At 39.1% G+C, this 24,027-nt stretch overlaps 2 protein-coding genes across 3 annotated transcripts in view; one reads left to right on the top strand and one right to left on the bottom strand.

Moving 5' to 3' along the window:
- The first annotated feature begins 6,293 nt into the window (after positions 1-6,293).
- cebpd (CCAAT enhancer binding protein delta) lies at positions 6,294-7,639 on the top strand. Its single transcript, XM_059980533.1, has one exon. It carries the CDS (start codon positions 6,388-6,390, stop codon positions 7,276-7,278), a length of 891 nt encoding a protein of 296 aa, XP_059836516.1. The 5' UTR covers positions 6,294-6,387; the 3' UTR covers positions 7,279-7,639.
- A 138-nt stretch (positions 7,640-7,777) lies between these two features.
- The window catches only part of spidr (scaffold protein involved in DNA repair), a 264,566-nt gene continuing 248,316 nt past the window's right edge, over positions 7,778-24,027 (bottom strand). For both annotated transcript variants that reach the window (XM_059980514.1, XM_059980523.1), the window contains exons 17-20: positions 20,873-20,966; positions 18,338-18,452; positions 16,527-16,580; positions 7,778-14,355 (exon numbers count right to left, since the gene is read on the bottom strand). In XM_059980514.1, the coding sequence (XP_059836497.1) occupies positions 14,218-14,355; positions 16,527-16,580; positions 18,338-18,452; positions 20,873-20,966 (401 nt within the window). In that variant the 3' untranslated portion in view covers positions 7,778-14,217. The remainder of the gene's footprint in view (positions 14,356-16,526; positions 16,581-18,337; positions 18,453-20,872; positions 20,967-24,027) is intronic.

Below are 24,027 nucleotides of genomic sequence, written 5' to 3'. Positions count from 1 at the left end.
TCCTCCAGTATTTTGTGTGTGTTGCTCTGGATTTCCAGCACCTGTAGAATCACTTGTATTTTTGCTTTCAGCATTCTCTGTTCTTGTATGGTATACTGAGGACAAATTGAAGACTAGGGGACTGGGGGCATTTGGGAATTAAAGGGACATAAAGTTAAAAGCAGCAAGCCAGGGAAGGCTCTATAATCCAGTTGCAATTACGACTTACTGCAGGTAACCTTTGACAAGTGAATGTTCAGATAGGCATACAGAATAGGCAAACGTTCTTGACCCATGAAGTTAGGAATAAGCAAGACTAGCATGATTCATACACCCACTGGATTGTTTGAAAGGGAGTGTAGATCTGATAAATTTAAAAAAAAGTATCAAAGTTCATCACTTACTTCCAACCACCATGGTGATAGCATGATGCAATGCAATAGAGTTGTTGCTTAATTACAGCAATCAACTTTATCAGTCAGTGGTGAGATAAGTTGCTGAAGAAATCAGTCAGAAACATGAATTCAAATCCTACCTAGCATGGCATTTGCAGAACTGGAATTCAGTTTTTTAAAAAATATGATCTGGTTTAATTTGGCTTAGTGAAGGTACCACAAACTGCTGATTGTCATATAAAACCCACCAGCCGTGTCCTTTCGGGAAGGATATCTACCTTTTTTTAAAAAAAAACATGGTTTGGCCTTTATATGGCTCAAAACCCACAACAATGTGATTAACTCTAAGCTGTCCTCCGAAATGGCCTTTTGAGTCATTTAGACATATCCTAAGTGATACACTGAAGCAGAGAGAAGAATAAAACCAGTCAAACAAGAAGCATGAAATATGGACAGAACTAGTTCGGTTTCACTGGAAATTATGTCCAGTTTGGAAGAACTTTCCCTCAGATTAGTCAAGCAGTTGGATAGAGTGGTGCCAGACGCCTTCGACATAATCATCAGGTATGGACTCACCAGGGGTGATGGTACAGCAAATAAAGTCTGGGGTGAGTAACCCCTGGCGTCCTCAACACTAATGCTATATCCCACAGTGTATGGCATTGGTCAATTATGGGCAAGGAGATCTTCCATTGGGCTCCCTCACCACTTTCCAAGCAATCTTGACACTATTGAACACCCTGAACATCCACTTCCTCCTGTACAAAACATACTGCAGTTAACCACTCAAGATTCACAAACTGATGCACCATCAATAACTCACTCTGAGACGTAAAGGCGAGATATCGGCTTTTATTGACTGGAAGAAGGAACAAGCAGTGAGTGACCACCATACTACATCCTGGAGACTGAGAGGCCGGGCTCAGGCCTCAATCGCCTTTATACAGGGGTCTGTGGGCGAAGCCACAGGAGCAGTCAGCAGGGGGCATGTCCAGACAGGGATATGTAGTTCACCACACAAACCCATGACAGAAACAGAAAATGGTGGTCACACTCAGCACACTAGCGGGCTGGTGGTGTAGCAGCATCAATGCTGGACTTTGAGTTGAGTGGTCCTGGGTTTGACTCCAGCTGGCTTGTTGCATGCTTTCCATCCGTGCTGGGTTGAGCATGAGCTAGCCACTAGAAACACAGAGAACCTACAGCACAATACAGGCTCTTCAGCCCACAAAGCAGTGTCAAACATGTCCCTACCTGAGAACTACTTAGGCTTTACCCACAGCCCTTTATTTTTCTAAGCTCCATGTAGCCATTCAGGAGTCTCTTAAAAGACCCTGTCGTTTCCGCCTCCACCACCACCACTGGCAGCCCATTCCACGCACTCACCACTCTCTGCGTGAAAAACTTACCCGACATTTCCTCTGTACCTACTTCCAAGCACCTTAAAACTGTGCCCTCTCATGTTAGCCATTTCAGCCCTGGGGAAAAGCCTCTGATTATCCATACGATCGATACCTCTCATTATCTTGTACACCTCTATCAGGTCACCTCTCATCCTCCATTGCTCCAAGGAGAAAAGGCAGAATTCATTCACTTAACTAGGTCTCCTAAAAAAACAATCAAGTTGCTAAGGAAGTGGCAAGGTTGTCGCCTGATCAGCCACAAGCCACAAGAAATAATTCATCAGGATAGTTACATTCCACAGAGACAGAAGAGTAACATTCAGTCACAGGGTGGTAAATCTGTGGAATTTGTTGCCACAAGCGGCTGTCATGGCCAAGTCATTGGGCGTATTTAAGGGAAGGATAGACAAGTTCTTGATTAGCCAGGGCACCAAAGGGTATGGGGAGAAGGAAAGGGAGTGGGGATGACTGGAAGAATTGGATCAGCCCATGATTGAATGGCCGAGCAGACTTGATGGGCCAAATGGCCTACTTCTGCTTCTATATCTTATGTTCTTATATTGGATGATTGACTTTTCATTAGAATCAACTCAAAAAGCATCATTACGTCCAGAGTTCCTTAACATCCCTATCATTCTACTGTAACGATGTTTGCATTTAAAAAAACAGCTTCTCTGAACAATGTTTTCCCTAATATCTCTCCTTGTGTGGGGTATTAAGTTTATGTGACAGCACACAAATGAAATGCCGAAGAATATTTGTCGATGTTAAAGGTGCTTGGAGATCTAATACTGATCAAACCTGGAAGACTGATATACCGATTTACCACTTGGTGGAGCTGTTGGGTCAAAGAGGAACCGCAACCAACTTCGACTATGTTTACAGGAAATGCTTGTTCCTTCGTAAGTTCTCATGGTACTAATCCAAAAAACACCAAATATTCTGTTTTCTTTTGTATTACACTGACTGAAAGGGATAGTTCACAATAGAATATACCTTAAATCAACTACTTTTCTAATTAAAACATACATCACATTATTTTCTGAGCAACAAACTGATTTTTTTCAGGATTCTTTTAAATTATTAATATGCATGTCACAGTAATAACATCAATATTCTCTACTACCAAGCTTCCAAACTACCTTTAGATGGCAACCTAGTTCAATCCATGCAAATAACATCTTTAATAAACAAGGAAGTTGAAGTATTCATGAAAACTATTGAGAACTCAGGATAGATAACTTAAAGAAGGTGTACACTGTCCTGCAGATTACAAGAGAGAATACAGCACAGATTTACCTAACTGATAGCTTGACTGAATGAAATAAATCACAAGAAAAAATTGCAAGAATGAGCATTACCCTCTCTGGAATGTAAATGTTTGAAGACAGTTTGATCCATTTTCAAGATAGTAAGGGGAACTAATAGTGAACTGATAAAACATCACCTATCAAGATAAATAGTCTGTTTGAAAGGAGAATTTTCCAATATTTAGCAGCATTCTAAAGGATTGTCAGAGAACTGGTAGAGAAGTCTAGAAACATTGTCTAAAATGAAAGCAGTCACTCAACGTGCACAGGGTAGTAGTAGATTTGTTACTTTCTGCCATAAATGAGAACAGAATAGAGTAGTAAAAAGAAATGCATGTCCTTTGAAGACACATGCGGGGTTAATACTAACGGGAATAGATGTACATATAACCTGATTCTGGCTAGTAACAGGCAAACCAACTTCATGAAGTTGCAAAAATACGCATTTCCTTCCTGTCGATATAGATTTGCAGGAATACAAATAAGGTGAGTCAATTGATATGGATGAGGGAAGACAACCTCACACTGATTCATACTGGCTTACTTAGGAAGGAGTAAAATGTGTTTAAAAGAGGACAGCATGATTTAGAGTTGAATTCTGCAGAAAGGTAAGATATTAATTTTCAGAACCCCTCAGTATACAAATTGGCTGTTGCATATGCCAAAATACTGGTCTGGATTGTTTGTACTCTGTGATGAAAAGACAATACTCATCAATGATCTTTAAGAAATCTACTCAAAATGTGCAGTTATTAGTACGGCATAAATTTGATTTTAACTCACATCACTGAACAGAACCTGTAGCAATCCACTAGGAATGACATCTGTGAATCAGATAAACAATGTACATAAAGTAACAATGATTTGGTACAGTGGACTCAGATAGAAGGTGCATAAGTGGAAATAACATTAAATTTGACATAATTCAATGTTAGCTGCATCACATCACTCATAGGGAAGTTTGCAGATGGCATCACCATAATGGGCCAAAAGTCAAACGTGGATGAATCAGAGTACAGGAAGGAGACAGATAGTCTAGTGACACAGTGTCATGAAAACAATCTTTCTCCCAATGCCAGCAATGAAGAGCTCTTCATTAACTTCAAGGAGAGGAGCATTGCAGATGCTCCTGTCTACATCATTGTTGCTGAGGACAAGAAGGTAGAAAGACTCAAGTTCCTGGGAGAGAACATCATCAATATCCTAGCCAGATCCAACCACCATAGCCAAGAAAACACACCAGTACCTCTACTCTCTCAGGAGGGTAAAGAAATACGGCACCACGAGAAACCGCAGAAAGTTGTGGTCAGCTCAGCACATCAAATACCATACTCCATGGAGTCTGTCTACGCTTCTCACTGCCTCAGTAAAGTGGTCAGTTAAAACCGTAACCACCCAGTTATTCTGTCTCCTGCCCCATCCCACTGGGTAGAAGATACAAATGACTGAAAATACCACCAGTCTCAACGACAAATACAGGTTACAGCTGTAAGCCAATATACCAGTTTTATCACTGACTGCACTCCATATGTTGGGTTGTCACATTTTGTGACAATGATAATGATCGCTTTGCCACAATTTATGGGCTAGTGGGTGCATTTTATCAGTAATCTACTGACTGTCACCTCTGTACGAGTAGATGCTACAGAAAGCCTACTTCTTCATTTCAGCAAAGCAATGCATCACTTCCATGGATACAATGATCTTGATTGGACTGTTATTCTCTAATTCCTCTTTGTGTTAAATCAAATGTTAAAACCTATGAGTTACCTTCCATTATATGCTGCAAATTACGATCAATTTCCTCACTCTAAACTCCCCACGCCCCCATACAGGGGAGGCATTATATTCTAAGCGTGGTTAAGTAATTAAAAATAGCCCCAACACCATGCACCTCTTATGAGGATAATATTCAGTTAAGAAAAAAAACAAGTAGAAGCTTCCATCTGGGTCAAATTTGAAGTCAGAATATAGTATTAACGGTAAGACTCTTGGCAGTGTGGAGGATCAGCGGGATCTTGGGGTCCGAGTCCACAGGACACTCAAAACTGCTGCGCAGGTTGTCAGTATTGTTAAGAGGGCATATGGTGTGTTGGCATTCATCAACTGTGGGTTTGAATTCAAGAGCAGTGAGGTAATGTTACAGCGATACAAGACCTTAGTTAGACCCCACTTGGAGTACTGTGTTAAATTCTAGTCACCTCTTTACAGGAAGGATACAGATACTATAGATAAGAGTGTAGAGGAGGTTTACAAGGATGTTGCCTGGATTGGAGAGCGAGCATCATGAAACAGGTTGAGTGAACTTGGCCTTTTCTTCTTAGAGCAACGGAGGATGAGAGGTGACCTGATAGAGGTGTATAAGACCATGAGAGGCATTGATCGTGTGGATAGTCAGAGGCTTTTTCCCAGGACTGAAATGGCTAGCATGAGGGGGCAGAGTTTTAAGGGGGATGTCAGGAGTATGTTTTTCACAGAGAGTGGTGGCTGTGTGGAAATGCCAGCAAAGGTGATAAGAGGCGGATACAATAGGGTCTTTTAAGAGATTCTTTGTACATGGAGCTTCCAGAAGTAGAGGGCTATGCAGTAGGGAAATTCTAGGCAGCTTCCAGAGTAGGTTATATGGTCAGCACAACATTGTGGGCCGAAGGACCTGTAATGTGCCGTAGATTTCTATGACTCTATCCAACTGAGCTGTCTAAGTAGTTGATTTAAGACTGAGGAGGGCGTTGAAGTTTTTAGAATATCAAGCGTTGAAAAACGAGTCCAGTGAAAAGTGGTTCTTTGCAAGATAGCGTAACACATAATTATTTGCTAAAAAGAGGAATGCACACTCCTGCATGGAGCAGTGCTTGAGAATGTTTTGTAAATTTAAGTTTGCCAATTACACAGTTATTTTCACTAAAAATGACCCGATTTAGATGTTTCAAGCAAAACAAGTTTCGGCAATGAAAGCATGTTACGAATTCTCTGTGATTCAGCCAACCTAAACTACACCAAATCGTTTAATAACTAAACCCTAGCACCGCTGCTGGCTGCGGTCCAGACGCCACACTCCACCTCCTGGAGCCCCGGCGCCGATGGGCGTCACGTCTTCGCAGTCAATCAACCGGATGCGTGAACCTTGCCCAGACCGCGCCCCCATCACGATAACGAGCCTTTGAATGAGTGACGCGCGCAAAGAGCCACTATAAAAACTCGCGCGGCACTCAGCCGCTGCAGTTACTGGGTGCAAACTCCAATTGTGATTATCGCCAAGTGCTGAGAGTTGTGGCGGAGTCCGGTGAACCCAGTCCCTTCATGAGTAACCTATATAACTTGGATTCACGCTGCGTCTCGCCATGTTTCCCCATGTTTCCCCTCGAACCAACTAACTTCTACGAGGGTGTCGGTGGCGGGGTGACTTTGACCAAGGCGGACCGGGGAATGTGCGAGGAAAGAACAAGCCTGATTGATCTGAACCCGGCAGGTGCCATCTACGACGACGAGAGTGCGATTGATTTTAGCCCTTACGTAGTGGAGCCGGTGTCAGGCTCCCAGCTGGAGCTCTACAACGACGATTTGCTGGCAGATCTGCTGGCCAGCACCAACAAAGGGGAAAAGCCTCAGCCCGATTATGGGTACCTGTCCCACACAGCAGTCAGTCCAATGATGAATTCTGTCACCGGGATGTCTGCTTCGGCAGGTGACCACTCGGAAAGGGATCCGTTTGCTGCTCAGCTGCGGAACAGCTACGATCAAAGACTGGACTTATCGAAAGTGGTGGTTAAGGAAGAAAGGGACGAAAACATGGAAACTCCGCTGCACTCCCAAATCGCAGCCTGCGCGCAAACCACCGTGCACTTGCCCACGGGGCAGCCGACCCCGCCCACCAGCCCGGAGCCTAGTTCGTCGAACTCTCACGGTAGATCGGTCTCCGGAAAGGAAAAATCCAAGAAGTCTGTAGACCGACAAAGCTCCGAGTACCGACAGAGGAGAGAAAGGAATAATATTGCCGTGAGAAAGAGCAGAGATAAAGCGAAACGGCGCAACGCAGAAATGCAACAAAAACTAATTGAACTGAATGCAGAAAACGATCGTTTGCATAAAAAAATTGAACAATTGTCCAGAGAACTTTCGATTATGAGGAACTTTTTCGAGCAACAACCTAATGCGGCATCTTTCCTCAATGCAAACTCAGACTGTCGGTGACTGTTGAACAAAGCTTAAAAAAGACTTTAAGCCTTATACCTCAACCAAAGAATTAATAGAGTAGCAAGTACTGTGAACTTTAGAAATTTTGTAGCTTTTCTCGCCTTAAATTCTGAACTCCTGAAACGTGTTGCAGACTGCCTTAGGAACTTTTTCACAGCAACAAATGCTAAACGTTCCTTAAATTATTTTTTATAATTCGTGATTTTTATCTATACTTAATCCAGTTAGGGTACATTTATATGCCACTATTACAAACTTTATTTTTCACATTAGTCGAAACGGTTGCTAGCGTATAGATTACGGTTGTTTTGTAACTGTTAATTTTTTTTGAAAAAATCATTAAATATGTCGTCTGTTAGTTTGTGCAGTGTATTTGTTGAGTACCTGGGTTGGGCTAAGGAAACAAAAGGTGAATGGAAATTTTTCGGAAGGCAGGATACGGTGCGCTTTGCTGAGTCATGCAGTGATCGAGAAAGCACGTGAATAGATAACACTCGGTCCCAAGCTGAGCACAAGTTCACTCGAACACGTGATGTATTGGAATGCATTTTCACAAAAGCTGCACGTCTTCCTCTCCACATTAAATTCTTGGTGCCATTTATACAGGCTAGAATTTAAAACGGGTTTAAACATAACCAAGTCTATAGTATAAAGAAATATTTCAGATATACTATGATTATCAATTTTAAAAAGACATTGCATAAAATTATTATGCACGCATAACATACTCGGAGAACATTGCTTGCTATAGCAAGGGTCCAATTACACACAGCCCGCAGTTCACTGGCACTATGACTCAGGGATCCTGCTGAATGGCCTCAGTCCGAAGCGTCAACTGTTTAATCTTTTCCACAGATGCGCTCTGGCCTGCTGAGTTCCTCCAGCGTTCTGTGTGTGTCATTTGGTCATCCAACATCTGCAGAATTTCTCTTGTTTATGATAGGACACTTAAAATATCAGCGGCTTGAAGTAGCATTTTCTTTGTTTTAGGCAGTGACAAAGAGCACACCAAAGAGACCAAAACGGAATTTAAAAATCAAAACTGGAATTCAAGTCAAAATTCAAAAGCGCAACTCACCAACTGTCAACAGTGGAATTGCACCTTTTTTGTGCAAATCGACTTGCAGCGAGAGTCTGCTATCCTCTGACCCGAGTTGTTCTTAAAAATTAATTACAAGCTTTTACTCAATGTAGAACAACAATCAAAGATCGGTAAGGTGCGTTCAAGCCGTTAAAAAATGTCCAATAACACCTGCAGCCCAGGGAGGACAGTTAGAGACGGAGAATCGGGAAAAAAAAAATTCCCTTATTTTGATACTGCAGGCTATCATGTAAATATTTAAAGAGTAAGTTTGCATTTATTTTTAAGTAAAAATAGGACACATTGGTGCTGAAAGATGACGCTGGGAAGGGCAAGGACCCCCTCCTCTCCCGGCCTTTTTCAGGTGGCTCGGTATCAGGATATGGGAGTAGTGCAGAAAGGTACAATAAATATACAGTAAGCTTATAATAATCAGCCACGATTAGCTGAATGGTGGAGCCAGGGACCCAATGACCATTTCTCATGTTCACATAATCACCCAGCCTAATCAATTCACACCAGTATTTATGCTTCTCTGGATTCTCCTCGTCCTTTCTCATTGAAATCCTTCCTTCTCAAATGCTGCTTCGACATTGCATTCCACCAACGCTTGTGGAATTGGCTTCCACATTCTCAGCTCCTTGTGTAAAGAGTTTCTACTAAATTCCCTGTTGGGTTGCTTGGTGACCGTCTCAGATTGATGGTCTTCATTTATGTTCTTACCCACAAATGGAAATGCACTCCAGCTACTCTTATCAAATCCTGTCATTTTAAATACATCTTTAGGTCACTCTTCAGCTTTCTTTTCTCAAGAGGATTAGTCCTCCCTCTCTACTATGTATACCTTACATTTCTGGTTTCATCCCTTGTAAATTTTCCCTATGCTCCTATATCCTTTTTAATATATGGCAATAAGTTATGTGCAAATATGATGGAATATATTTTAATAGTCTTAGCAAAACGTAACTACTTTTCATTTATTTTCCTCTCTGCATTTTCTTTTTCTGAGTTTGCTAACCTGTGGTCTGAGAACATTGTGATCCCAACTTCCAATTAAAATGACTGCAACATTCTTTCCAAAATGTTACTGGCCATTCAGTATATATCTTACTGTAATTTTCTGTAAGTCTTCTCAGTGAAGATAATCTTACAAATTAAGAAAGGTGTTTTTAATTCCAAAGACTAAATCATATATTAAATAGTGAACATCAGTTCTGATCCTTGAAAAACACACCAACTTCTACTATTGTGAATAATGGCCTTTTTATTCCCACACTGATTATCTTGCAGTCAGCTAGCCATTCATTCTACTTTTTGTTTCTTGATTATACATTCTCTGATATTATTCACTGGTCTACTATGGGGTACATTACCAAAGGCCTTTTGAAAACCCAGAGAAATTGTATGCCCTCCATTATCATTATCTGCTACTCTGTTAACCCTGCCAAGCAAAATTTTACACGTGCAATGATGCTTATTCACTGTGTTGCTTCAATTCTCACGTATACAAGGATTCTATAGTTTCTTACCATGAATGTAAAATATGTAATTCACAGAATTCCCAATATACAGGTATGATTTACTCTTCTTAATATAGGTGTTATGTTAATTATCTACCAAGATGGTGCCAGTGACCAATGATGACATTCTGCAGATAGTTCACAAAACTACTTCTACCTTTTCTTCTGGGCCAAGTGAGCGATCTGGCACTTTTACTCTCTTGGGGAATTAAAGTGTCGAGAATCATTGACATCAATAAGAATGAGAACGGAAGTTGAGCGGGTTTTCTGTGCCATCTGCGTGCGTTTGACTAGTTTCCCTCTCACTACTGCTGAAAAACGGGGCAGATTCTATTGACTTGGCTGGAGGACTAACAATGGGTCCTGACGAAGTGTCTCAGCCCGAAACGTCGACTGTGCTTCTTCCTATAGATGCTGCCTGGCCTGCTGCGATCCACCAGCATTTTGTGTGTGTTGCTTGAATTTCCAGCATCTGCAGATTTCCTCGTGTTTGCGTTGCTAAATTGAACTGACCCTGGACCCTGGACTATTTTGGGGTCTATTCAGTTCGATATTTAATATTCTGTGTGGTATTTGTTCACTTTTTGCTGTTTGCTCAGCTTATTCTTTTTTTTACATGTTGGGTGTTTGATGTTTTCTTTAAATGGGTTCCATGGTGTTTCTGTTTCATGGCTGCTTGTGGTAGGACAAATCTCAGGGTTCTCAGGGTTCTATACATAATAAATGTACTTTGAACCTTTGAATCCTCTAGATCACACCTTTTTTTAAATATTGATGAAAATGTATCATTGTGCTCTCTTTGTACAAGATTCCTTTCAAATGTGTGAAGGCAATCTAAAGAACGCCAAGGTGTTTATCTTTTGAGTTTTATTAGTTTATGTAAAACTCCTATTTTTATTTTAATACATATTACATTACCCATGTCATCTAATGCCACATTCACCTGTTCAGTTTTCTAAGTAAATACTGAAATGAAATAACGATTTACTATTTCTTACATGCCTCTTTCCATTATTTGTGATTTACCCTGTTTTTCCCAAGTATCTGCTGGTATCCCATTGATTTTGTTTTGCACTCACAACCAACACACCTAAGGAGACATTCTGGCAGCAACAGAGCATGCCCACAATGTTCAGACCAACACAAGCAGCAACAATAGCAAAACAAGCCCCTTTATCACCCATTCACTTACACCCTGAGACAGGCCACCTCCAGTCCGTGGCCTCAGATTATCAGACTTACAAATAGTAGGCCTTCAACTTTGGACTTTGCTAACCTCTGGGTATTGATTCCACGACACATTGGGCCTCGACTTCCGCAAGTACACAGACCTCCAACTCTGGTGGCCTGGGGGATCACTGGCCCTCATGACTCCTTCAGGCTTCTACCTCTGAACTCGCAGACTCCAGTCTGCAATCTTCAGGCCTCTATACCTCTTGACATCATCTTTCAGCTTTGTCTTTCTGAGTATCAATCCCTGAACTTGCTGATCATAGGTTTAACCTTTGGGACCCAACCCTAGGATTAGCCAATAATGGGCCTAACCTTAGGACCTTGACTTCCAGACTCATATGGACCTCTGACTTCAGTAACCTAGGGGGAGTCACAAGCCCTCAGGACTCTCACCCATATGGATCTTTGAGACTCAGGAATAACTGAGCTGGTGTTTGCTAGTCTTCTCAGTATTGCCAACCAATCCTCCCAGCTCACTGACCTTAGACAGCGGAGGGCTCCGAACTGGACTCAACACCAACCCCTGCCCCGATTCTTCATTCACTGTACATGACTTCTAACTCCCCTTAGCCTTGTCCTTAAACTTTAACCTGTCCCCAAAGTGATCCATATGAACCTAAAAAAAACAAGCCTGAACCACAAAGTCAATAAACATTGTAGCTGGGCACCATCTTGACCATATTTTGCCATGGACTCTCACAAGACTTTGGCTTGTTCTTCCCCTTTAGTGGGACATACATATTCAGCATTCCACTGAATAGAGTTTTAATTGTATACCGTTCTTGCTATACAGTATGTTTTCCCATTTCCACACCCATGCCCTCATGATGCTGCTCATGGTCATTAGAAACACCACTTGAGCTCATTTAATTTAGTTCCCCTGACAGTCAGAAGAGAAAGGAACTTTGAATCCCATTCCTTTGATTTGGATTTAGATGAAGATCAAAGAAAGCCAAACTATAACCTGTACTGAAAACCCACAACTGTTATCTGATTTACATTTCTAAAGTGAAATGAGGGTATTTTTAAATTATAGGAAATTACACAGAATTAAAATAACTTGTGGATTCCTGTAGCTTCAAATCCTGCTGTGTCCCGTCATCTCCAGTCACTTCATGAAATATATTCTTGAACCAAACTCTGGAAAAGGCAGGATGTGTAAACGCAGGTATTTTACAGTTTTACAAAAAAAGTAGTTATAACCAGTGATTTTGACATTCATATGAATTCAGATAAAACATCTAGCTCATATAAAAAAATACATCAAATTTTCTACGTTTGTTCAAGATTGAACTGTATGTCCCAAAGTCAGGCCACAGTAGAATTAGAAACAAGCAACTAGCCTGATTTAGTTAGTACATGAATAGTTTATGCCAGAACATTAATGTTGTAATTAACTTCAATACCGTAATTGAAAGAGAAACATGAAACATCAAAATCTAGGTTCTTAGCAGCTGAGGCCAATTTTAATGAAATACTGAGTGTTCAAATGAACTACAAAAATCTGCAGATGGGTAAAATAATAGGAATTTGGTGCAAGGTGTTCAAATTTATTTGATACAGAACCAACTTAAAGCTCCTCTGGAGGAAGAGTGCAATAATTTTTTAAAAAAGTTATAAACAATTAAAGAGGTAAGAAACAACATAAAGCAACAAGAAAAAAGGCATAAAAAAGGTACTAGCTAGCACTAATTTTTATGTCCAGGAGAAATGAAAAACAAAAAAAAAGGCAACGAATGGCAGCAATTCAGATAGCGACAAAGTTTTTATCTTAAAATTTATGGTAGTAAAAGTATGATTGGGAGCAATGTGGTCTGTTGAAAAATTACAGTCTTGCTATTGAAAATAAACAAAAATATCAGCTATGTTGAATAAGTACTTTTTGTCAATATATAGAACAGTGAAAGGAAATAAACACACCAACCTTCCAAGGGAAGTAAGACTGAATTGGCAGAATGACTCAACAAAAGTAAGGTGAGTGAAATAACAGTAACAAATTAAAACAATGACACTAAAGGATGATAAGTGTCCAGGGGAAGATGGTTCTTATTCATAGGTATTAATGAAAATAGACAAGAGAATTGCAGAAACTTTAAATACAATATTGCAACATTCACTTAATTCATCAACTATTCCTTTAGAGAGATTCCATTCCATGAAAAAGTCAAGCGAGAGAAAGAAGGAAATTTTAGAACAGTAAGCCTATTTATTTTTAGGTAACATCTGATGTTTATCACTGAGAGTGATACAATATTTGAACAAACTTCAGCTGATCATTAAAATGTGAACATGAATTTTTAAATCTGAACCTTGTGGTGAACATATACCTGCCTGGACACGCCCCCCCTGCTGACTGCTCCTGTGGCTCCTCCCACAGACCCTGGTATAAAGGCGATTGGAGCCACAGACCCTTCCTCAGTCTCCAGGATGTTGTGTGATGGTCACTTGCTGCTTGTGCTTTCTTCCAGCCAATAAAAGCCTACCTTAACCCACGTCTCAGAGTTATTGATGGTGCATCAAACCTATTTGAACTTTTTCTGAAGAGATGTCTAAAAGGCAGATAATTTTCAGGAGACGTCTGATAAATTTCAATTGAAGAAAATTGAGACTCACGGAATTAGAGGGAAATGGCTGGCTGGCTGGAAAATTTGGATACTGAGAGTTGGGATAATAAACAAACCTCAAATTGACAAGACGTGCCTAAACAATTCTGTGTTGCAACCACAAGTATTCGATTCATTTATAAATACTTACGAACTCCTGTGATAGATAGGAAGAAGATGAAAGATGTACAAGGTACCTTATTTCAACTGGAGATCAATGTAAAATAAACATTTATTTATTTTCCTTCAATAAGTCTTTTGTTTCACAACAGAAGAATTAAATAAAAATAGGCTTTCTTCTGATTTTCCACATTGTTGTCTCATTAACCTTTATATCTCCAAAAATATCCAAATATACAACTTAAATACATATACAAAGTTATTAATTACAGTACATGAGATTCAAATATTTATGGAATGCATTTATATCAGGTATTCATTATAAATATAAAACTTTAACAGCACTTTCACAATGATTGCTGATGCATGAGAACAAGTTTCACTGAGGCTGAGTTACCAACTGTAGCAGACTGATTTCTTCCAGTCCAATCCAAATTGATGGATGGTACGTTACAAAATGAACAAAGCAGCTGAGAGGCCCCACCTCCTTTCCAAGAACACTGCTTACTTCATAGCCCTATGGAGATTATAGAGCAAAATAATAACTGAAAAAACTGGCAATACTCAAAATATAAATTACACTACATATACATTTATTCATAAATATATAAAATATATATATTTTGCACAGATGTGCATTCTTATTTTAAAACATTTGAGGTATGAACTTAATAGAATATTTCTAGTGATTAGTTAGAATACTGTGAATTACTAACATAAGTGTTGTTCCCCTAAGTTTTACTTGAAAATTATTTTAAAATATTTTCACAATGTATGTGGTTGCTATTATAAATACATTTAATAATACTCCTCACAATTGTACAGTATTAAGCCATTTCTAACCAGCTTTTAAAATTATTAATGGACATATATTTTTCTGACTTTATTTCCAGGTTTATGGGAAACTATATTTGTTGTCAGAATTCTGAATGTAATGAAGTTTATAGAGCTAGCCTGCTGTTGACTAATACTTATGCATTTTATAAACAATACAATTTGAAAACAATTTGCAGTATGTTGACTTAGACCTGCCTTTTTACAAATTATTATTCTGGAAATTATATACAATTTATTTTGAAAAGAAGTTTTGCTAAAAAAAATTAAACTGGATCAACAAAGGGACAGAATATATTGGGAATTGTAAACTGATAATAAATTTTGGATTCTTGAGAAAATATTGGAAATACAAATTTGTTAATCCCTCTCCATGAATAATTCCCCACATGCAGTCTGGTACAAGAATGCAAACTTGCTGGAATTTGTCAGCAGTTAAGATGGGCAATCCCAACATTAGATCTGGCACAGGAATATCAGGTGTATGCCACCAAGTGGAGAGGAAAATTGCTGCAAGGGTCCTTGCTTAAGTATGAAGTAATTTACATGTTTTCAAATTAATGAAATTTATCAAAATATTTGTTTGCCATTCATATAAATCTAAATTCCCTACTTCTTCAATTTTTAAGTTTCAATTTCCTCCGTTAGATTTATGTTAGAGACTTTTAGAAGCCCTTAAATTCCAGACAACAATGCCTGATTGGTACAGCTCAGCTAGCTGTCAGACTTTTCCTGCTATGAGCCTTTTCCAACTTATCCATGGCACAACATATTGTCATGCAAGGGTCCTCCATTATGAAGGCTTCCCCATTATGGATTGGTGCAGCTTTGACCAGCAAACTGATGCCTAAAAGCAGTAGATGGACAGAGGCAAGCATACATTGCTTATGGCTGTCAGGAGGTCTGGCCCAAGATTTGTTTCTTCAGATAGTTTTATTACTGAGGATGAAATACTTCAACTGAAAGGTACTCAATTCATTTGTGAATTCATGGTTAACATAAAAAACTACAAGTTCAAACAAGAGATAAAGGAAAAAGATCTTTTAAAAATATACTGATTTGAAAGGTGAAGGAATGAACCTCAACTCTTGAAAATAACTTCCAATGCCAGGGAGGTTTTATTTTACATATATGACCTGACACATTTAAATTGGAGCAGCGAAGGAAACTAGTGCGATGAGTTTCCAAGTTTAATTATTTTACTGGCCATAGATGTTTTTCCCTAACTTCCAGTGGGCAAACTCATTTCCCAATAATTACTTTTTTGATTTTCTTTGCTTGTCCAACTGTTATTTGACCACTGTTGAAGTCCACCAATTTCTTAACTGTTTTTTAAAAAGATGTTCCTTAAAACTGCTTTGATATGGTACTTTGGTATCAGTGATATGGTATCAGTGTCTCCAAATTCAGGAATTGATTACATAAGTAACAGTTATGGATTTGCAGAACGGGAGAGTGTAGGAATTTTTAAAATTTCAGTTTGCTGTTGTTTTATAGTAATGATACACAAACTTTTGAGTTTTAAAACATGGAATGCTGAAAAGCTATATAAGCAAAGGTGTATTTAAATAACTTCCTTGTAGAAATAATAATCATAATTAATAAAGCAAGTAACATTAGTCTGTCAAAATCAGTAACAATAACATTAAATCTGTAGTTTATCTGGATGTTCTAAAGTTCTGAAGTTGCTTAACGATAGCTTTGGAAAACTCCAGCATGGGTGAAATCCCTAAATTAATGTGTTTTAAATGTTTGAATGCAGCCATTTCTATTATTAACCAATTCACAGACCAAAAATGGTTTCTCCACAAAAAAATTGTTTGTTAACTTCAACTGCACACAGAACTAACTCACCTCTTCATCCCTGGAGGACTGCATCAGCAAAGATGATATGCTTGGTTCCCGTAGCTGTATTGGGAAATAAAGTCACGAACAAAATGTATCAGGCTTATGCACGTAATATATTTATTCATTAGGAAGAAGTAAATCTTCATCACTTTTTTACTGCCGCTGCCTAAATCAACACTAGTTTAGCCTTTAATTTGCTCTTACGCCCCAGCCTGTTTCATCCAATGCAACCTAATCCCATTACAACACTTCCCAAAAGAAAATCTGGAAATTATCTTAATATCAAAAGCACTTTGTTTTTTGCTTATTAAAAAGGCAACTTCAGTCAGCAGTGAATATTTTTAATACAGCAGATAAGTAAGGTAAGCATGTATCTTCAAACCTTCCCAAAAAAATTTGGAATTATTGCCAACTTCATTAGAAGTCATAATTTTCTAACAGGACTGCTTAAAAAGGAACTTAAAATTTTAACACTCTTTGGTGTTTGAGTTTAAGCTCAAAGACTTAATGTGAAATTAAAATAGTACAACAAAATCATAGCAAAGCTCTTCAGCCAAAGGTACAAGAAATTCTTTAAAGTCCTGGCACACAATAAAGTACATTTATTTAGCCAGCTGCATATAGTATTAATAGCATTGAAGTATTGCCAGATATAAAATGACTACATCAGAAGAGAGAGTTTAGAAATAATGTTAACCGAATTTATAAAAATTTCAAATGTTTTAATTTTTCAGTATTAATGGTTTGCTGATTTTCACTCTTTTTTACACTTAATATTTGCAATTTCCCTCTCCACCTGCATCATGTAAGATATTCTATATACAAATATGCATTAAGGCAAATGCCTCAACTGCAGCTATAATTCAAGCAGAAAAGACCTCAACGTAGTTACAACTTAGAACTTCTGGTTCTCAACTCCAAGTTCAATTCACTGAAACTTAGCAACTTCATCACCAATGGGTATCTTCAACAGATACTTGACTCGGTCGTACAAAATTGTGGGAAATATGACGTTTAATTTTATTGGGTTAAGAAATAATGGCCGGCTGGTGGCGCAGTGACATCAGCGCCGGACTCCGAAGCAAAGATTCCTAGATTCAATCCAGTCAGGCTGCTCCCGGCCCTGCTTTCCATTTGTGCTGGGTTGAGCGTTGAGATCGCAACTCGGCCTCGTAAAAAAAAACTTCACTATGAGAAGGACATGGGGGACCACTCGCAGAATCTTTCCTTCGAGACAACCACTTGAAAAAAAAAGTGGTCGCCGAGGCTCTGGCAGAGTATGGCACACAAAAAAAAGCAATAATTTCTGCTGGTCCACATATGTAATTCAATCTTGTCACAGTAATGATCTTACACACAAAGATGTTAAAGGTTTGAAGCTTATGGCTCTAAAAAACCTTTAAATGGTAGGTTAACTGGCCACTGTAAATTGCAAGAGGCAAAAGGATCAAAAGGACATTGATAAGCATGGTGAGAGAGGAATGGGACTGATCAGATTGCTCTGGTGGAAACAGGCATGGATCCATTTGGCCCAATGACTCCCATCGGTACCAGAAAACATAACGAGTAAACTCAACATTAAACAAATAAATGTTTAATTGTAAAATGGTATGCAATCCAAAACTGAGGTCAAGTAGTGAATGAAACAGCATTAATTTTAAAAAAAGTATTTGTTCTACAAATCTTTCAACAAAGGTGCACAACACCAAGCAACAATTTTCATTTCCAGTGACTGTTTAAGATAAAAATTACATGCTGATATGTATGTTGTAAATGTCATACATACTAATTTCCAAATATCCATGAACTTTAAATACCTTGACTTTTATGGTACTGTTTGGTAGCTCTGAACAGTGCAGAAACACTTCCAACTGGATCTTTGTTAAAGGTGTCATCACAGACTGAGTACATTGATGGCAGTAAAATAGTTCACTGTAACATGAAAAATTTGACTTTTAAAAACCAAGATAAATACTATCTTGATTAACAAATAGTAATAAGCCAATCTTAGCATGATGTATCCGATCATCATAGAGGAGCGTCATACACCATGGAAGCAGTCCATTTGGCCCACTGACCAGCCATCCGTATTAGCCACATCTTCCAACACTAGCCCCTTAGCCTCCTTTGCCTATACCAAGGTGATTCAAGTGCCTGTTAATTTCCCATTCCCACTTATTTCTCAGCCCATGAACAACACACTGGGAGATTTAAAGTTTCAGGTATTTGGAACATACTCTTACTTCATGTTGCTCCCTAACATGGTTGGAGTTTCAAAGCACAATCCTCAGTCTTGCTCTGAAAGCTATGGAACCCTTATCAACAGTTCTATGACTTCAAATAAGAGACTTCAGGACATCAATCAACTGAAATAGTCAGTGATTTTCTGCATACATATTGTAAACCTAAATTTTTGCTTCAACCATTTTCAATGTTACTTTTTCCTTTCCATTCTGTGCATTATTCAGACCTCTACATGGAAGGGCACATTAATATCAACTAGGCCTCAAAGTTTCTCTTGATGATGTGGCAAGTAGAACAATATCACTTAATACATATGAACAGGAAAGCTGCTCAGATCCTGAGGAACATACAGCAACCAATATAATTTATTGTTTTCATGAGAAATGTTCAGTGTGAATGAACTCTTTGATGGAAACCTGCTACCAGTTGTGTAGTGTACGTCAAGGTTTTCTGCTGGGCCTATGTTGTTTGTGATACATATTAACAACTCAGATGTGAAAGTAGGAGAAATGATTAGTAAGACTGTGGATCTTACCAAAGTTAGTAATACTAAGGATAGTAAGGACATTTATTGAAAATTACATGGGATATAAATCATATGAAAAGTTGGATGGAGCACTGGTAACTGGAATGTAGTTCTAATAAGTGTAGAATGATAAATTTTGGGAAACTGGCTAATATCCGGTAACTCACTACTCTGTCCCACCTCTTTAGCCAGACTCTCTCCTTTTATTCATGACTTCCATCTACGATCAGTACATACCTATCTACTCAGTTTCATCACCCTTGGCCGCTCTTCCTTATCCTCTCCAGTTGCTTCATTTTGTCCATCATCATTCCTCATCTGGCTCAACCTAAAACCTACCAGCCTCTGCCTCTACCCTTCCCCACCTGGCTCCATATGCTCATCAGCCTTCTACATCTCATAAGACCCATCACTTTCCAACTCCTCTCTCTCATTTCTGTATACTTGCTATCCTGTCCATATTCTCAACCTGAAAAATTGACCATCCCTTTGCCACAACGGACTCTAATCGAGATGTTAAGTTATTCCAGAAATTTATCTTTTTACTCTAGATTTCAGTGTTTGAATTCTTTTTCTTTTGTCTTCTGTTTGTGTCTAAGGTTGAGGGAGATCTTTTGTGTCCTAAAATCATCAGTTGCCATCTTCTGAATCATGATGTTTATTCCAGCATAGCTTCGAGCATAATCTTTCCTAGGAGTCTGGCTCCTCACATTTTGGTAGGGCTGAGCGCAGTAAAGGGGCTATTTCAGCACACAGCTGTTCAGACTCCAAAACTCCCAGAGACGTAGACCAGCACAGCATTCAGTGTGATCAGGGTCACTGTGAAGGTCCTTGACACTCCCAAACACTCAGTAACATTTGCAGCAAGTTTTTTAAAATACAATCTATAATAGGAAAAAATCTCAAAATATTAAAAAAATTAAAGTAGATTAAATAAAAAGGAACCTTTTTCCACAACACTTTATTTCTCTCAAGTACCTGAAGAGGAAGTGTACCTTATTTATCCAGCACAAGTTCAGCAGTACTATGGTGAGGAATTCACCCCCAGAGCAGCACACAAGGTGGAAATTACTACTGTCAATTTAAATCCATGACAATACTTAAAGCAAACTTCCATAAGGATGCCTAGATAAGCTACAGTACCAAAATTTGTTCAGAGCACAAGATCTCTCCTACTATTTTTGTTTTAAAGAGACCAACCAAAAATTCTAACATTTAATATCTTTATCTCTCCTTTGAGGCTACATTAGATAAATTACATATTTCTTGTGTATTTACACTCACACACACACAATGCCAGACGAAATAATTAATGTTCTCACAGGTCTAATGGGTGTTTTTAAGGTGGAGATAATAGGTTCTTGATTAGCCAGGGCATCAAAGGGTATAGGGTGAAGGCAGGGGGTGCAGGGATGACTGAAAGAATTGGAGCAGCCCATGATTGAATGGTGGAGCAGACTCGATGGGTTGAATGGCCTAATTCTGCTCCAATGTCTTAAGGTCCAATAAGGCAAGACTATTAAACAAAAATGGTGCCAGTTAATTTCTAAGTCACCTAATGACACTTTTGTTAAGTACTAACCGTTCCCCAGGCAACTTTTCCAATTTTGCATTTCCACATTTGTTGCAAACTATCCAGGAGAAAGCAGTGGTCTCATCCACCCCAATCACAGTTCCTGAAAAAAAAAGATCCTGCTCATAAACATGCAACTAAATTAAAATGAACAGCTATATACAAAACTGCAAATGTAATGTATTTATTTATTTCTGCTGTAATAAATCAAACAGTAAAACAATTATTAAAAACTACTTTAAAACATCCGACATTTACAATAAGCTCGTAAGTAATTTCTCCCAAGGTAATAAATCTTGTATCTAGCCTTCTTCTCACTCTGTCAACATAATCTTTTTCCCCAATGAATTTAACTTAGTTTCCCTTTTAAATAAATCTTCAATGTTTTCTACACATACTCCCTGTAGTAGCAATGTCACATTCTAATTGTTCTCTGGTTAAGGAAGTTTTCTAAATCTATTCTATCAAAGTACAGGTGTACCCCGTTTTTGAATGTTCACTTTATGACACCTTGCTGTTACGAAAGACCTACATTACCTGTTTCCACTAACAAAAGGTGTTTTCACTGTTACAAAAAAAGCAGTGCGCGATAACAGGCAGCGCACACCCTGAGCAGCCAAGCTCCTCCCCCGGAACTGCATTCTAGCCGCCATTGCTTAAACAGGTGCCTGTGAGCATCTGTGCTTTATGTCAATTTACTTTGTGTATCCGTTAGTAATATGAGTTCTAAAGTATCTGAAAAACCTAAAAGAACTTGTAAGGGTGTTACACTTAGCGTAAAACTAGACATAATTAAGCATTTTGATCATGGTGAACAAAGTAAGGACATAGTGAGTTTGGCTAAGGAGGCTGGGTTTGTGGAAGTTGACGAAGATGATGTTGAAGAGGTTTTGGCAACCCATGACCAAGAACTGAGAGATGAAGAGCTGATGTAATTGCAAGAGGAAAGGATAACAATCAAAACTGAACACAGTAGCGAACGGCCCAAAAGTGAAGTCGTCCAGAAACTGAATGTGAAGCAATTGCGTGAGATTTTTGCTGCGATTGACAACGCTGCAATGATTTCAGAAAAGTATGACTTCAATTTTGAAAGGGTACGTAGGTATAGGACATATTTGCAGAATGGTTTGAGTGCTTACAAAGAACTGTATGATAGAAAAATGCATGAGGCTAAGCAGTCAAGCAACACATACAAACAAGCTGGATGAACTCAGAAGGTCAGGCAGCATCTGTTGAAATGAGCAGTCAACGATTCGGGCCAAGACCCTTCGACAGGACTGAAGAAGGAGGGGGCAGGGGCCCCATAAAGAAGCTGAGGGGGAAGGTGGAAAACCAATCAGAGGAAAGATCAAGAGGTGGGGGAGGGGAAGCAGGGAGGGGATAGGCAGGAGAGGTGAAGAAGGAATCTAAGGGGAAAGCATTATGGGTAGTAGAAGAAGGCAGAATCATGAGAGAGGTGATAGGCAGCTAGAAGAGGAGACAGAATGAAACTGGGATGGGGGAGGGAGACGGAGGGAATTACCGGAAGTTGGGAGAATTCGATGTTCATACCAAGGGGCTGGAGACTACCCAGACGGTATATGAGGTGTTGCACCTCCAACATGAGTTTGGCCTCATCATGGCAGTAGAGGAGGCCATGTATGGACATATCTGAATGGGAATGTGAAGCAGAGTTGAAGTGGGTGGCAACCGGGAGATCCTGTCTATTGTGGCGGACAAGTCAAGTATACTGCTATTTTTCAAGCCTTCCACATCAGCCACAGCAGACGATGAACCTCGACCTTCGACATCAAGGCAGGCAGGCATAGAAGAAGGTGACCTGCCTACCCTGATGGAAATAGATGATGATGAGTTGACACCCCAGTCTCCTCTATCTCTCACCATCCCAACCTCCGACGACTCAGCCTAACACACCATCATCAGTGTGCTCACTGTCTTCCCGATTCCAGTAAGTGAAACTACACTGTACATACATTATTTCTACTTTATATAGGCTGTGTATTTTTATATGTTATTTTGTACGATTTGGCAGCTTCATAGTTTAAAGGTTACTGGAGAGAGTGTTTCTGCCGAGAGTGCTTGCGTGAGATTTTCGCTATGGTGGACAGTGCTGCAATGATTGCAGAAAGGTATTTCTACTTTATATAGGCTGTGTATTTATCATATCATTCCTGCTTCTACTATATGTTACTGTTATTATTTTAGACTTTATGTGTTAGTTGCTATGATTTGGTTGGTTATTTTTTGGGTCTGTGAATGCTCACAAATTTCCCCCATATTAATAAATGGTGATTGCTTCTTCACTTTACGACATTCTGGCTTACGAACCGTTTCATCGAAATGCTCTACCTTTGGATAGCGGGGCAAACCTGTATTTGTAATTTTAAAGATATTTTATCAGATCAATATTTAGCCTTCATATTTCAGGGGAATTTCCTTATAATAATGGGCTCAGATCATGCTTCATCCAGTTTGTTGCACTTTCTTGCCCTCGGTTTTCCTAAGGGAACGCTTGTCCAGCATCCACTGGTTGGGCTGAAGGGCCTTTATCTATGCTGTATTGCTCTGTGACTCGAAGTGATCTGGCCTTCTACATTCTGAAGCCTGATTCCCTGCCAGCCATTTGAAGAGACTGTTACAGTTCAAACTATTTAAACTATTCTGTTAATGTACCTAGCAGATAATCCACTTTATTATATGAATTTGTTCAAGTTCTTTGGGGGTGAAAGCCAATAGAGGAGAACCTGTAGATGCAATGTGCTTAGACATCCACAAAAGCGTTTGACAAAATGCCACATCAGAAGCTGGGGCATAAATTGAGAGCTCATCTAGTTTGTTAGCAGGGATTGAAAATTGCTTTCACATAGAAAACAATGGAATTGGAAAAAATGAGATTTTTTCATGCAGGAAGTATGTAACTAGTGGAGTATTTCAGGAATCAATTCTTGGCTCTCAGTAATTAACTAATTATATTATTGACCTTGAGGAAGGGGTGAAAGGAGTGTCCAAGTTTGTTGATGACACAAAAATAAGTGGATAGGCACGTTGCAGTGAGGATATTTTGAGCCGATAACATGTTATAAGTAATTTGAGTGATTGGGCAATAATAGAATTCAATGCAGAAAGTATGAGGTCATACACTTTGGTAGGATGAATCAAAAGGT

The sequence above is a fragment of the Hypanus sabinus genome, chromosome 1, assembly GCF_030144855.1.
Source record: "Hypanus sabinus isolate sHypSab1 chromosome 1, sHypSab1.hap1, whole genome shotgun sequence".
Lineage (NCBI taxonomy): Eukaryota > Metazoa > Chordata > Chondrichthyes > Myliobatiformes > Dasyatidae > Hypanus > Hypanus sabinus.
This window is presented reverse-complemented; position numbering and strand designations above follow the sequence as displayed.